Source organism: Triturus cristatus, chromosome 3_2, assembly GCF_964204655.1.
Source record: "Triturus cristatus chromosome 3_2, aTriCri1.1, whole genome shotgun sequence".
In the NCBI taxonomy this organism is placed as follows: Eukaryota; Metazoa; Chordata; class Amphibia; order Caudata; family Salamandridae; genus Triturus; species Triturus cristatus.
The window spans coordinates 733594048-733611025 of record NC_140584.1 but is presented as its reverse complement, the minus strand read 5'-3'; the positions used below and the strand labels follow the sequence as shown (position 1 = coordinate 733611025).

Genomic DNA, 16978 nt, shown 5'->3' with positions numbered 1-16978 from the left:
TAAATAGATTCCTTAAGGGCATTACTCATCTTATTCCTCCTGTTACCTTCGTAATGCCTCAGTGGACTTGAACTTGGTTCTTACTTAACTCATGTGCGCTCCCTTGGAGCCGCTACATAACTGTCCTCTCAGGCTTCTCACTTTGAAAATTGCCTTTCTAGTGGCCATCACCTCTGCACGAAGGTTGAGTGAGCTACAAGCTCTTTCTTCCAAGCTTCCCTTTCTGGCTATCCATCCGGACAAGGTCGTCCTGAGAACTAGACCTTCCTTCCTTCCCAAGGTGGTTACTTCTTTCCACGCTGGCCAAACCATCACTTTGCCCACATTCTTTCTGCCTCCGCACCCTTCAAAAGAGAAAGAGAGGCTCCACCGCCTGGATCCAAAACGTGCGCTTTCCTTCTACTTGGATCGCACCAAACAATTCTGGGTGGATGACCAGCTTTTTGTCGGTTACGTGGGCGCTAAGAAAGGTCGGGCCATGCACAAACAAAACATCTCCAGGTGGGTCGTTATGTGCATCAAAGTCTGCTACTCTTTGGCAAAGAAGGAACCTCCAGTGGGGCTGCGTGCCCATTCCACCAGGGCAAAGGCAGCTACCACTGCTTTGGGACGGAATCCCCCTAAAAGACATCTGTCAGGCAGCTACATGGGCATCATTGCACACGTTCACTAAACACTACTGCCTGGACAGCCAAGTCCGGAGAGATGGCTTCATTGGCCATTCTGTTCTCCAGGACTTTCTGGTGTGAACTTAGTTCGAAGACCCACCACCGGGGTTGGTGTTGCTGGGGTATCTATTCTAAGGTAAGGAATCTATAACTAACTGTTTCTTTCAGATGAACAAGTTACTTACCTTTGGTAATGATGTATCTGTAAGAAACATAGGTTAGTTATAGATTCCTTACTGCCCCACCCCTCCTCCCCGTTCTGCGACCTGACTTCTAGGGTTAAGGACATCCTTTCAGGGCCCTAGTTTTGTGCACCAGTGGTCAGGGTCTTGCATGGCTCTGTGCTTCTTGCGTGGAAAGTCATGTACAGAACTGACGTCAGCGCACGAGGGCGGCGTAAATGTAGCTACCGAGATGTCATCCCGGTGACCACGACGCTGACGATGGACGCGGAGTCGACCAACGCCACCTTCTGACGCTCAGGGGTACTGCTGATGAAAAACTTTCTGGATCCAGTCTGACGCCTGGGGGTAATTCTTAGGTAAGGAATCTATAACTAACCTATGTTTCTCACAGATTTACCGAAGGAAAGTAAGTTGTTTGTTTTGAAGATCGGGAATGAGAATCAGCATACAAACTGTGGTGAATTGCTAGATGGTATTTTAGACTAATGTGGACGATGACAATTATGTTTATATTTATATACTTATTGAAAGTCTAATGCTTTGAGGAGTAGGTTGCATCAACATGCATATGCAGTTGTAGAGCCATTACAGATTGGGGTTGTTGGAAGATCAAGTGACAATGAGTTAAGTAACAAAATTTGAAACCTTCAAATTCAAGAATCAATAAAGTATTGTTTTAATATTGACATTTTGCCTTTTTAGTTTGTTTAACTTTAGACTTGAGAAAGTGACAGATGTCACAAACATTTGTTGGTATTGGCATGGCTTTGATAGAAATGAGATACATAACAGTGTGAAAAGTAATGTAATCTAAACCAGCATTTTCTGAGTGGCAAAACTACAACTGAATAATTCTCGATTGTAAATAAAATAAAAATATTTAAGAAAACTTGCATTGCATAAAAACAATATAATTTTTGAAATAAGAAAATTCATTACAAGAGACTGTTTTTGGACTACAACATAGATTACCCCTAATCCATTTTTGTTAAAATGTATTACAATTACATTGCAAGGGCAGGAGTGCAACAGACGGTGCATCAACACAGGGATCATACATGGATTACATGCTTTATTTTAATGTGTGTTTCATTCTAGTTTTCCATTTAGGATCAGGTTTGTTTTTATGGTTCTTTCACCACATCTTGCAAACTATGATATCTGTCTATGAATATTACTCATCTTTGGCACATTGACTTAAGAGTGTAGTCTTGACTGCAACTTATTTCCTTTAATACCACAGTTGTTGGTAACTATGAATTGAATTAGTATAAATGTTCCAATGTACTACATCTACCTATCAAACCCTCATATGTAACTACCACTGTTTATGTTTTGTTTCACATACTTTTACATCAATATAGTCCAACATGTTAATAACATTTTTACAGATTGATCATTGTGTAAGCTTTTCTTGGAATCTGGTGTAACGTGCCATAGGGTGGGCGATATTCCTATCTATAAGCAATACTGTAATTTGACAAAAACATCATTCGTATACAAAGACAGTTATTCTAGTGAGGTAAACTCTGTAGAGGCACTCACAAAAGTATAATCATATTGATAAATATGTAGTGCAATCAGTAACCATTTCCATTGCAATATTGTAAATGTTTTCTTCCGCAAGAGCAACAATTAGTACTTAAATCCTCTTTGAAGCGAAAGGCTAACTCAATCACTTTCTGCTCTCTCTTTGGAACTTGTGCCCTGGGGCAAATTGGGAGTAAGTGCCTTGGAGTATAGAAGGGGCTTCAGTTGTTGCATGGCCCCATCTGCAAAATTAATTGCACCAGCGCAATCTCAAGGGGGAGGTTCCTTGTTTGCATATGGACTATATTCCATGCAAATAACCGAACACCTTTGCCCTTGTGCCAGCTCCATATTACAGACATGGACACCAGAGCAGATTAAGTGTGCAACTATGAAGGAGCAATCACATCAGTGCACTGCCTGAGTCCTCCTCTTGGGAAGGGGTGATGCAGTCACACATTGTAAAGCCTGCAGGGGTATCCCAGCCCTTCTTTTACACATTGCCGGTCCCTCTGCTTCCGTAAAGGGTAAGTTGCCATTGAAACCTACCTGTAACATTTTCGCTAAACCAGCATATTTTAAGTAAACATTTCAGGTTTTTTACTTCATAAAGCTCACAAATTGTTAGCAATATCACAGTTGTAAGTCAGATTAGTTTTCAGAAGTTAAGGGACACATAGTAGACTACTAAATAGAATTGGCAATTTCAGTCAATAATTTTCATCTATTATGTTAATCTAAGAGATGCTTAAGAGGGATCACCTTTTATTCTCGATTGTCGAAAAGGTTTATATTTGTTTTACTGCTCTTTCAAGAAATCTTGGAAAAGAGTATATCTCTCTAAGAAAACCTTTCTGGTTTGGGGCATTTTATTAAGAGTGGGTGTCTGATTACTCCTAACTGTCCACAAGTCGCTTCACCTTGTTATGATTCTCTACATTACAACAGCTCTTGTTGAATAATCTGAACCAAAGAATATTATTGCGCCTGTATTCGAGCAATAAGCTAATTTGTAAAACATATACCATGTGTACCTACATACCAGATGTTGGAACTCTGCTGAAAGGCTCCCATTTGCAGACTCTTCCATGTTCATCACTTTTATGTGTGTTCCACAGAGGAAAAATCTACGACTGCAAGAAAGTTATAAGCAGTTAGAGCACGATGATTCAAATTTCTTGGAGGCCTCTTTTGTCAGAGGGGTGTTTACCATGCCAGAAATTGAATTGGATCTATGAAGGGGATGAGTTTTCCACCATCTTTTTGCATGCATTGGTGGCAAAAGGGGTGCATATATATTCAGTCTCTTAGTCACAGGTGGTGGTACTCATGATAGTTTTGAATTGTAGTTAGGTATGCTGATGTCCATCCATAAAATTTAGCCAAAAGACCTCGCTTTATAATTGCCTGACTTCTGACTATCAAGTTCATATTCTGGGATATAACAATTTTGCTATTTATTGTAAATGTTATGTTCACCATTTTAGAGAACATTTGTGATAATGCCTCTATTTATTGGTTGTTGACAGGTCTTCTTTTTATTACTGTTGTTGAGTGAGGAGATGGGCATCATGACCCACTTGAAGCTTCACCTCTGGTAAGACATGCCCCCTTTCCACACTTAACAATTGTAAAAAATAGGCTTACTCTGCATATATACTTTATAACTATATTACAGATTTGGAAATTGCAACTCTATAGTTGTGTTTCAGTCACACTTTTCATTGAAGACTGCATATTGTTGTTTGCCTATAACTGTGGTACCCAAAAATTGGAAAGTTGACAAATTTCATAAAGATTTGGGCAGGTGAAAAATCTTTTAGTCATTGGGCATAAAACTGTTCAGTAATTTTTGAGTTTATAAGTATTCGAAAATGATTTTAGTCGGGCATCGAAGAATAAAAATGTTGAGATATTTTGGCAGTTAATGTCGTGAGTTTGATGCTAGCGATGTTCTGTCAACCACATTTTAGTTTTTTATGAAATATGATTAGCTTGTAAATGGCTTGATTTATATTTTTAATTCCTGACATCTTGCAATTTATGAATTTGTCCAAACCAACGGGTTTCTTGCCTTAAAAAAACAATTTTACAGAGAAAAGAGGAGACAAGATGGCTAGTTATAGCCCACAAGGGTGGGCATTCAAAGGTACTTGGTGATAGGGGAACATTGCTACAAACTGGAGAGAATGAATTAAGTGGATGGAAAACTCACAAAATCGTAAATAATCAAGATAACACAGCCATCATTTTCATTCCAGAAGTGGGCACTATTTTCCTCAATTAGAGAGTTTTAGTGAATTTACAAATTAAAGGAAAAGGAGAATATGTCATCAGGCTTGTGGATGGGTTCAGGAACTCTTCCTATAGCCAGGCATACAGTTACTGAGATGCAAGGTAAGGGTAGGCACAGGGAAGGCCTAAGGCAGGCTTCTTCAACAATTAGCTTGTGAGGTACGGGTAGCTCACCAGCTACCTATAGCAGATCTCCTGTGTGCGGCCCAGCCTAATAAATTAGCTTTTGTTTAGTTGAATTATTATATTAATCCTAAAATTAAAAATGTGTATTTGAGACACTAATGTGCATATTTGCAGAACTCATGAGCTAATGTTTGCAGAAAAATGGTTCAGTTTCCAAAATATATCTAAAGCTAATACTTGAGTGTTGCACTGGGGAGAGATATTACCTTGGTCCCAGGGACATTTCAACTATGGCTGTCATGTATTAGCCATGTAGAGACATTCCAAATTGATAAAGCAAATTTTGCATTACTACTGGCAACTTTGCCTGATGCGCTGAGGCGCTCATTGCAGACCATCTTGCATGGGGTGTCCACTAATATAATCTTGTCTGATTTGATCACTATTACCACACTAATAATATTAGTAGCTCTCCATGATTTTTATTAAACATAAGTAGCTCCTATCATAGAAAGGTCCGGAGACCCCTGGGCTAATCACAGGCCCTGTTTACAAACGCAGGGGCATTTGGGTGGTTGGATCCAGGACCTGGAACCCAGGTTAAAACCTCAGACATTCAATGAAAATATCTGAGTGAAAAAATAAATTTCACAAAAAACACAATAACATTGATATTACGATGGCAAATCAAAACCTGCCCCCACCCCCTTAAAATGTGCCAGTTATGGTCCCCTACGAAACCATAATTTGCGAACACCATGAACCATAACTGGCATGAGAGAATACTGATTACTACCGCACAGATTGCATGATTACATGTTACGATGCCTTTGTACAGGACAAAAACTTTACTAATGATCAGAAGTCCACTGCATGGACATTTAAAATCACTTTATAACCCATTTCTGGTTAAATATCTTTTATCTAACTAGTACACATGAACAAACAGCATGGAATAAAACATATATACAGATCTGCAGGGGTAATCTGTTATTTATTGCCAGTGTTAAGGGAGGAGAAAGCTTCCCGTCACACTCAACTATGGTAATAAATAGCAGTCTAGGCCCACTCCACACACAACAATCGTAATAAATTGCATATTACACTCTGTGCATCTAAGCATGTGTACACAATACAGACGAGTACTGGAGCATATGTGTCAAGCCCAGGTAGCAAGTAGATTGGCCCTCTTTTCCATAGCGTCTAATAAACTATTGTCAAAATCTTAAACTCAAAGATCTACACCAGTGTTGCTGAAGGATTTGCTGTGACATGTTTACTTGAATGACTGTATATGTTTTTAAGTATTTCAGACTGGCAACGTGAATTTCCTTACCGTAGTATATTTATATGAGTAATCATTTTTTCCGAGTCACAACTTTGCTCTATTGCATGATGGCATTACATTTAATATGTTTTGATTAGTATACAAATATAATTTAGATTGTCGATTCAGGAGCTCGAATATTTAGTTTGCTGGAATAGCACAACTGATAGAAACAATTAATTACACAGGATAAAAGGCTAGCATGTTGCAACAGTGTGTATGTCAACAGTTTTGATGCAATGAGGAATAGAAAGGGGAATAGATGAGATTTGAGGCGATTTCTGGGTTTGGGTGATAACATTCTTCTTACCTGAGGTTTAATGATGTATCCCTGAAATAAGAAATCAAGAACATTAAGAACTCAATTAATGCACATCAACGCCATAGCGCAAGTGTTTTTCATCAGTATTAACACAACTACGTTTGACCCAGATTTAAACCAATTTCACATATGCACAATATTTCAATGCGTATGCTCACAGCACATAGATACAAAAAAGTAGGTAAGGGGTGAGGGTTAAAGAAATTAAATGCATGTGCTTAGACTTTCGATCTTTGTGCTTTGATAAAGTATTGCATTAGTTTACAACTGAGATAAGTTTGGGCTTGATTCATAAACAATACCTGTAGATTATAGAGGTAATCCTATGCAGAGGTTCACATACTCCAACATTTTAAGAACAAGGCCTGTAAAGCAGCACGTTACAGCTTTTTAGGCATACTCCTGGGAAAGCCAAAGAACATTTTATGAAGGTGGTATTCACGTATCGCGGAACTGTCGTCTAGTACAGTTCCCCTTGGGGAATTCCAGCTTCTCTATGCAATTGCACATTTTTTATGTTTCTCCTCTCTACGTTGAAAATATATTTCCATGAGAAAACACATTTGGGATACTCTGTTCCCCTTGCAATCTTGGAATAGAATTTACTGCAGTCCTTGCATAAGAAAAGCTCGTACCATTTGCAGGGTGGGAAAGTATTGGAGGGAAGTTTATGAATCACCGCAAGTTTTTGTGGGATTCAAAAACTCTCAAGGCATAACGTGCCTTGAAACGATCACTAACGTGGGATTTATGACACACAATATTACCACCCCTTGCTCGTGTATTATTTCACAGAATATTACAAGATTGCGAGTAAAAGGATTTAATAGTGCAATGTATCTAATTTGAATAGCTTGCATAAATTCTGCTGTGTGTATTCATAAAGTACCTTTACGAGTCAGCTGCGGTTTCTTCCTATGGCAGGGGAGCAGTGACCACTCCCCATCCGCTGATAGTCGCGCTGTGTAAAACAAATAAGATGGCAGTGAAATTATTTCATTGCCATTTTATTTTAAACACTTAGCACTTCCCGCAGCAGCCGCTGGCCTGCTCCTGAGCCAGGAGAAATTGGGCTGTGTCCTCTGCTTCCAATTAGCAGTATGGAGGACTGGCCGACAATGCAAAGTATGCATGTCAGTTTGGCCAGCTGTCTTATGCCGGCCAAATTGACATGTGCAGTTTACAGCTTTCCACTCACCTGTCTTAGAAGACTGGCGGGAGAGCAAGCATAGGCCTCCAGGGCCTAAAGGAGCGTTGGTGCAACCCGCTCCATCCAATCATGGCGCTCCTCTCATGCTGAACAATCACACAGGAGGGGGCCCCTGAACTGATGCTTAGGCAGGGGAAACAGGGGAAAACTGCCATTTTCAAAAACACAAACCCACTGCCTGTAACTGATGATAAATACGCTTATCGTCTAGGATGAAAAGAGGTACTAGTGCAAATTCCTGTCCCCAAAGATCAAAAGACAGTGGGCATGGGGGGGAGGAACAGCAAAGAACACTGAGTAACTGGTGCAAATAAGGCCAAGATAGTAGGGTATGTATTCCAATTGTATTTAACCCTTTTTTTTTCAAGTTGAAAAATATAAACTATGCAGTTAAAAATCATTTCATAAATACTATAACAAACACAAGAATATGATAACAAATAATCATATTAATAATACCTAGGCACAGCAATCACAACATAAACCCACACATACTCACAGCAGAATCATACTACCTGACTCACACCCACTCATGGCTCGATGGCGGTCCACTACATCAAATACGATAATCCCGTGGGATAAATCATAAACACTGCTTCATATACATTTGAGCATAGAGAGTTGTATGAATCTTGCTTCTCGTTTAGTAGTCACACTATAAGCTTGTGTGTCAAGATGCCTCACATTGACATATTCTTTTGTGGATATTAACAATCGGAAACCTGAGCAGAAGACACAAAGGTAGAAGCACATATAAAATTCAAGTCTGAATCCTTAATATTTTTTTCTTGCTTTATTCCAAGATCTTAAAGCATACATCCAGATTTCAATCTTCTTTACACCTGTTGTGCAAGCCACAAACCATGTCAACATGTGTTTTGTCTATACGGCTGTAAGCCATAGAGTTCATCAGGGCTAGAAAAAGAGCATAGCAACTAGATTACAATATGTTACTCCAGTCTCTTGGACAGATAGTACAGTAAGTCCTTCACCCATAGGGCCCGATTCACAGAACTAACTTAAGATAAATCCTAAACTTACTACCATTTTGGTATTCACAGAAGGCACTTACTTATTTTGGTATTCACTGAAGGCACTTACTCATTGATGAGTAAGTGCCTTCTGTGAATACCAAAATGAGTAAGCGCCTTCTGTGAATACCAAAATTAGTAAATGGTAGTAAGTTTAGGATTTTGTCTTAAGTTAGTTCAGTGAATCGGGCACACAGCACCTCTGCCAATGGTGGGACTACGGTGTGATATAAAGTATAAGAGTGTCATGAGTCAGACCATAGAAGGGGCAACTTTTTAATTCGGTGTGACTCATTATAAGAGAAAAAAGGAAAATAAGAATCAAAGAAACTCACCACTAATGTGCATACATGCTCTTTTAGTAATAAGCATTATCGAATTGCCATATAAATATATATTAGTCTGAGAAAGATAGCCAAAATTCAGCATTACCACACCACAGTACTCATAACAAATGCTTCATACACTTACCAAAAAAAGACTTATCATAGTAACTATACTCATAAAATTAAAGTAGGGTCGCAATTATCCAAAAGAACCCTAAGAGAGTAAAAAACAGGTTCATCAAACAATGAGCAAATAACGAAAAACTGTCCACAGTGAGAAAGAACCAATTGCGCACAGCCAGATCAAAATTATCATATCATACATCCACATCTTTCTAATGGTGCAGTCATAGAACGTCAGGTCCTCGCATGAGAGGCACGCACTACCTGGCAAACCTAAGCGTCAATAGCAATGTGACCATCTATCATTATGTATAGCAGGGCTACACTTAATGTTAAAGCAGCAGACTAAACTTATCATACATTACAGGAAGCAAGAGGCCATTTCATGCAGACGTAGTGTTATTTAAAAGCGAGAGCCAAATATATCTACAAACAAAGTTAAAGATAGTATACATCTAGTATATCTCGGGTTCTAGCAGTAAGCATCTCATTGACGAGCAATACCTTAAAATCTAAGTCCAATACAAGAAATCATTCTAAGCGTATAAGGTCCGTCGTTAGCACAATCATGAATTCAGAAAGAGGTCGCAATAGACCACATATCCCGACAAAAGAACAAAGCAAACGGTATCTAGCATTAACACCACATTGCATCAGGCTGCCAATGTAGACAATTAAATCTATGGACCGATTACACAATATATAAAAAACGTAATATCCTAAATAGTATCAGTTCTAAAAGCTATATCTTAATTACGAAAATCACTTAATTCGTAACGTATAAACTAAATCTAACCCTTAAAATATCCAATATTAACTCAGTACCTTAATCCGGCATTACAATAAGAGAAAGCGTTCCTTGTATCCTCCGCGTAGTGTAGCACCGGTGCCATCTTGGAATGCCTTTTTATATCCAAATCATGTAAAAACTTAAGACGGTAAAAAATAAGTCGCCTGACGCAAAACCTATTCCGTAAGTAAATAAACATGCGCCATCTTAGACGTATAAACATTAGTCACTATATATCCATGTCCGAAACAAGAACAACAATAATTTGAGGAAAGGTCGCAAAAAAATTATCAACTAAGCAACTGACAACTAATTCGTAAAAGTCTCAATATTATCAAAATACCGTAACGAGAAAAATACTTAAAAAGGAGGAGATTAAAGAAAAGAAAGCTCGGAAACAAAAGCGGGATGAAATAGACTACTGTAACGGTAGAGTCTATACCTTCGCCAAGAAATTGACAATTTAGTCAGACAGGACTTACAACATGGCAAGAGTAGATCTTCTTTACTCAGTGTAGTCAGTACAGCCTCATCCAGTAATATATCTGGAACAGGAGATGAGGGAATAGCAGAGGGAGCACCGAATGCAGAAAAGGGTAATAGTTTTTTACGAGAGGTCCAACGTATACGTATTAGAAACAAGGAAAACAACACCAGGCAGAGAGAGGACATGCGAGGAAGACCAAGAGAGGGAGTAGGGGGAGAGGCAAATCCGGAAGCAAGAGAGAGAGTGAATACACGCTCTTGGAGCATACGTCTAAGATGGCGTATGTTTATTTACTTGCGGAATAGATTTTGCGTCAGGCTTAGGTGACTTATTTTTTATCGTCTTTAGTTTTTACATGATTTGGCTATAAAAAGACATTTCGAGATGGTGCCGGTGCTACACACCGCAGAGGATACAAGGAACGCTTTCTCTTATCGTAATGCCGGATTAAGGTACTGAGTTTAAATTGGATATTTTAAGGGTTAGGTTTAGTTTATACGTTACGAATTAAGTGATTTTCATAATTAAGATATAGCTTTTATAACTGATACTATTTAGGATATTGCGGTGTTTATTTATTGTGTAATCGGTCCATAGATTTAATTGTCTACATTGGCAGCCTGATACAATGTGGTGTTAATGTTAGATACCACTTGCTTTGTTCTTTTGTCAGGATATGTGGTCTATTGCGACCTCTTTCTGAATTAATGATTCTGCTAATGACGGACCTTTTACGCTTGGAATGATTTCTTGTATTGGACTTGGATTATAAGGTATTGCTTGCCAATGAGATGCTTACTGCTAGAACCCAAGATATACTAGATGTATTCTATCTTTACCCTTGTTTGTAGATATATTTGGCTCTCACTTTTAAATAACACTACGACTGCATGAAATGGCCCCTTGCTTCCTGTAATGTATATTAAGTTTAGCCTGCTGCTTTAACATTAAGTGCAGCCCTGCTATACGGAATTAAAGATGGCCCCATCGCTATTGACGCTTAGGTTTGCCAGGTACTGCGTGTCTCTCATGCGAGGGCCTGACGTCCTATGACTGTACCATTAGAAAGATGTGGATGTATGATATGATAGTTTTGACTTGGCTGTGCGCAATTGGTTCTTTCTCACTGTGGACAGTTTTTTGTTAATTGCTCATGGTTTGATGAACCTGTTTTTTTACTCTCTTAGGATTCTTTTGAATAATTGTGACCCTACTTTAATTTTATGAGTATAGTTACTATGATAAGTCTTTTTTTGGTAAGTGTATGAAGCATTGTTATGAGCACTATGTGGTGTGGTAATGCTGGCTTTTGGCTATCCTTCTCAGACTAATATATATTTATATGGAAATTCCATAATGCGTATTACTAAAAGAGCATGTATGCACATTAGTGGTGAGTTTATTTGATTCTTATTTTCCTTTTTTCTCTTATAATGAGTCACACCGAATGCCCCTTATATAGTCTGACACATGAAACTCTTATACTTTATATCACACCATATGCCCACCATTGGCAGAGACGCTTTGGGTGAAGGACCTACTGTACTATCTGTGCAAGAGACTGGAGTAACATATTGTAATCTAGTTGCTTTGCTCTTGTTCTAGCCCTGATGAAGTCTATGGCTTGCAGCCGTATAGGCGAAACACGGGTTGGCATGGTTTGTGGCTTAGACAACAAGTGTCAAGAAGATTGAAATATGGATGTATGCTTTAAGATCTTGGAATGAAGCAAGTATAAAATATTAAGGATTGAGACTTAGACTTTATATGTGCTTCTACCTTTACGCCAGGTTGCAGATTGTTAATATTTGTATTATATGTGGACTTAGGTCTACATTTTTACGGCGTGGGGTGGTCGTTGTGAGGTAACCTTGAAGCATTAACACTTATTGGAATATTTGAATTGGAGAAACTTGTACACTACTCTGGGCGGATTTCCCCCACTACCTTTCTTTGTTTGAGTTCTTTTGTGGATACTTTAGATTCCTAAGAGAAAAGGTAGAGATAAATATTTATGTCATCAGGAGACATTGTGCTGAGTGGACTCCAGCGCCAACGCGTGTTTCGGTGAACGACCCACCAGTGGGTCACACCTTCTTCAGGGGGCAAAACAGGATGAACAGGAGGTTGAAAGTGCCTGGAATCGGAGTGGTATCGGAGAAGGTGACAATTCTCCTGTTGCTCCAACCTGATTCTGCTTGTCCCGATGGGTTATCACTATTGGCGGTATAAAAGTTCTGTGTGAAATAGGGGTAGGCCCTCTCTTGGGAGAACAAACGTATATCCTTTCTAAGTTTCTCCGTTTATCGCTTTAGGAGGTACTCACAAAATGAATTCAGTTCAATATTGATCTTCTCCAATTGTTTCTTGCTCTCATCGATATTGTTATTTTGTTTAAGTTTGTCCTCTAGTTCTTGTATTTCTTTGTTGAGTATGTTAACCACTTCCCTGGCTGTCTCAATGATGAGAATCATCCAGTCCCTGGAACATCTGTTAAAAAATAAGGGCCCACTTCTCCAGGAATTGCCTTATTTCCACAAGTAGGCCTGGTATTTTTCTCACCCTTAAGCCAACGGGAATAGTGCCTGTCTTCAAATATTTAAAGTTAGGCAAAAAGTGAACTGGATTAAGACATCTTCCCAGTGATGGGCAAAACTGAACACTAAGGCCCAAGTGGCAGGGAAAAAGTTCTCAAGAGATAACAACGAGATGGAGTTGTGCAAGGGAGGGAGACGATACACCTTACATCCCCAATGCATAATGCATTCTCTCTTAAAAAGTGTGTTATATATAAAAGTAAAAAGAAAACGTGAGATAATTAAATAGAAGTGAGTGTACCTTGAACACCCTTAAACATTAACACCCTCAGAGTGATAGGTGAGATAAACACAGCTGCCTCCACTGATGTCAGTACCCTGCAGGACTAGATGACAAACTCCCTCTTCCTGGAACATATGTTAAAAAATAAGGGCCTACTTCTCCAGGAATTGCCTTATTTCCACAAATAGGCCTGGTATGTTTCTCACCCTTAAGCAAACGGGGATAGTGACTCCCTTGCAATATCCCAACATAAAATTAGCATGAGATTCAGTTCTCTTGGATTTCTTTTTCAAGTTCAATAATTTGACCCATTCCTCATTTGTCATCTAGTCCCGCAGGGTACTGACATCAGTATAGGTAGCTGTGTTCATCTCACCTATCACTCTGAGGTTGTTAATGTTTACGGTTGTTCAAGGTGCACTCACTTCTATTTTCTTATATCAATTTTTTCCTTTCTCTTATATATATAACACACTTTTTAAGAGAGAATGCATTATCTCATTGGGGATGTAAGGTGTATCTTCTCCCTCCCTTGTATGACTTCATCTTGTTTTTATCTCTTGAGAGGTTTATCTCTGCCCCTTGGGCCTCAGTGTGCAGTTTTGCCCATCACGGGGGAGATGTCTTAATCCAGGTCACTTTTTGCTTGGTAGGTCCCCCAGGCACTTTCAACTTCCTGTTCATCCTGTTGTGCGCCCTGAAGAAGGTGTGGCCCGCGCTAGAGTCCACTGATCCCAATGTTTCCTGTTGACATAAATATTTTTCTGTAGTTTTTCTCTTAGGAATCTAAAGTATCCACAAAATAATATGTCAATGTGATGCATCTTGACAAACAAGCTTATAGAGTGACTACTAAACCAGAAGCAAGATTCATACAACTCTCTATGCTCAAATGTATATGAAGCAGTGTTTATGATTTATCCCAGAGGATTATCGTATTTGATGTAGTGGACCGCCATTGAGCAATGAGTGGGTGTGAGTGAGCTAGAATGATTCTGCTGTGGGCATGTGTGGGTTCATAGTGTGATTGTTGTGCCTAGGTTTCATTAATTTGATTATTTGTTATCATATTCTTGTGTTTGTTAGAGTATTTATGAAATGCTTTTTAACTGCATATTTAATATTTTGCGACTTGGGAAAATAAAGGTTAAATAAAATTGGAATACATACCCTATTATCTTGGCCTTATTTGCACCAGTTATCCAGTGTTCTTTGCTGTTCTCCACCCCTCCCCATGCACACTGTCTTTTGGGGACAGGAATTTGCAATTGTCCCTCTTTTCATCCTAGACGATAAGCCTTGTTTATTATCAGTTACAGGCAGTGGGTTTGTGTTTTTGAAATTTGCTGCTCTCATGCTGGTTAACAGCATGAGAGCAGCGTCTGGATTGATTAAGAGACCTCTTCCTGCCACGGACTGAAGAAGAACACTGAGGAGGTTGAGTCATAGCCATGCGTAAGTACAATCTACTTTTTTATTTTTCATATATTAAATGTGTAATGCATGTAATTAAAATATGTTTAATTTTTGGATTGGGGAGGGACTGTTATTTGGGTTTTTGGAGGAAGGAATTGTATTACTTTCCGTTTTTGGAGGGAGGGTTGTAGAATTTAGTTTTTTGTGAAGCGGTGGATCACTTTGCTCACCCCACCAATTTCAAGGTTACCAGCCACCTCTATTACGAGTGCAGTTCGCTTTCTCAAATGGGCCCTGTGTGTTTGATTGTTGTAAATGATCCGCATCTACAACAAAATAACGTGAGACACATATATTGCTACAAAGATGTTTTACAAGATTACTTCAGGCAATTCCTGTTAAATAAATTGTGCTTTAGCTGTGACAACTTGATGTCAAATGTGAACATTCTAAGGAAGGCGGAGAACCCACTGGTAGATACATGATTTTATTCCAAGATGGTAGGCTATCATTTTGCATTTAATCTTTTATTCTTCGCTTTCAGAAGCTAATTTAAATGTAAAACAATGGAATTACAAAATGAGACAGACAGTCCAAAAAAACACTATATCTGCCAGCCACATTCCAGATCTGTACTCGTTTGTATGCTGCTCCTCTGACAAATATTCGTTTGATGGTTGTCTACGTGTTACAATTAAATATGGTTTACAGTTTTAACCTTTGTTTTGTAATGTTTACATTATGTTTGTAAAGTAGAAATTGAAAATGTGTTTAGTACCAGTGTAAATTGAGTGTAGTTTGCCACTTAGTTAGACGTAGTAATAATTAATTTTTTTGAGTCATTATCATAACAATCATTGTAAATATATAGTTAAAAAAACACACTCAAGTATAAGCTAACACATTTTTAAAAAAAATGCAATTAATCAGTAGGAACAATAAGAAATTCACCGTAAAACTGAAATTTGAGATTAATTCCTAGATTAAGTTGTCCACGACCGGTTTAGTGCTCAAATATTGTTTTAGCAGCTCGAACTATTATATTATATTAATGCACTTATATCAGGAAAGCCACTTTACACTACAATTTCCATACAATAAAATAAACTAGAATCGACCCTCTTAGTGTGAAATGGCTAATATACAATAATTAATTTACAATTTACAGGGTAGCCATAAATTGCTAACCAATACATTTTCTTGGACATCATTTTCGTGGACACACAGATGATGCGTTTACAAAGTGAAACCTATGTTTTAATTTTACGCCTCATATTAGAGTCATTAAGACCTGTAACATCTGTGACAGATCAATTGATGTAAAAAAAGGATAAAGTAATGCTTTGTTACAGAGACTACTAAATTCGACCTTACCCACCACCTGGTCATCATCGCCCCTGCAGGCACGTCTTTTTGCCAAATCTGATTGTTTAGTTAACCAGTTGATATCTTGGTAAATAATTACATACATGCTGAAATGAACGTGCACATACAATTAATGTTAATTACCAGATTGAAATATAGAACTAACCCCCATAAATTATCTTTAAAAAACATGTCATTAACCTGATCAGCAGGGTAAACAAAGCTTTGGAATCTCAATAGAAGCTGAGTCACAGAAATATGACAAATCCTCAAGCACCAAATGTGCACAGTCTTTTTAGTAATCACTACAGATGCACATACTCACACTATTAATGCCCGCTCATATTATGAGGCTTGCCCAGGTCAGCAGCAATCCCTGAAGGGCCCCTTCTGTGACAGGCCACTTGTGCCACATGTGCAGAGACACAGGGTTAAGCTATATGGCTGTCTCATATGTTCAGCCCACATGTGTGCATACGAGCTCATGTGCAACCAGCCCAGAATTTCGTACCTCAAATATGCAGCAGCGGAACTTGTTTTAAAAGGAAGACACTAGCAGCTGGTAGTCAAAGTCTATTTTCACAGAGTTTACAGTGAATGAGACTCAGGTAGTGAGATTCACACCCGGCAGAAGTCTATAAACCAGGTAGTCTAATACTCAAAAAATCCTGAGGGATTAAATGGACAGAACACATTTCTCACAGGTCTATAATGTGCCATTGGTGAGAGCAACACTCCTTTCAACTAATGTGCTAGTAGCCTGCACATGGGATGCAGCCGGAGTGACGACTATGTGCTATCAACCACAGCAATGGAAGGGGCTTGTAGGTAGTAGAGATTATTCAGGATAATGCATTCCTTCTTTAGACTCAGGTGATCAACACCCTTACCCCAGGAATAAACAGAAAATGATTGAGCATGAAGCATCTCATGGGTGGTGAGATATCATGGGAAGAA

The 16978-nt window shown here is 38.7% G+C and overlaps 1 protein-coding gene across 1 annotated transcript in view; it reads right to left on the bottom strand.

Annotated features, from left to right (window-relative positions):
* Positions 1-16978, bottom strand: part of STAT4 (signal transducer and activator of transcription 4) — a 772166-nt gene that overhangs the window by 382046 nt on the left and 373142 nt on the right. The window contains exons 12-13 of the mRNA XM_085648785.1: positions 6442-6462; positions 3426-3516 (exon numbers count right to left, since the gene is read on the bottom strand). Coding sequence (XP_085504911.1) covers positions 3426-3516; positions 6442-6462 — 112 coding nt within the window. The remainder of the gene's footprint in view (positions 1-3425; positions 3517-6441; positions 6463-16978) is intronic.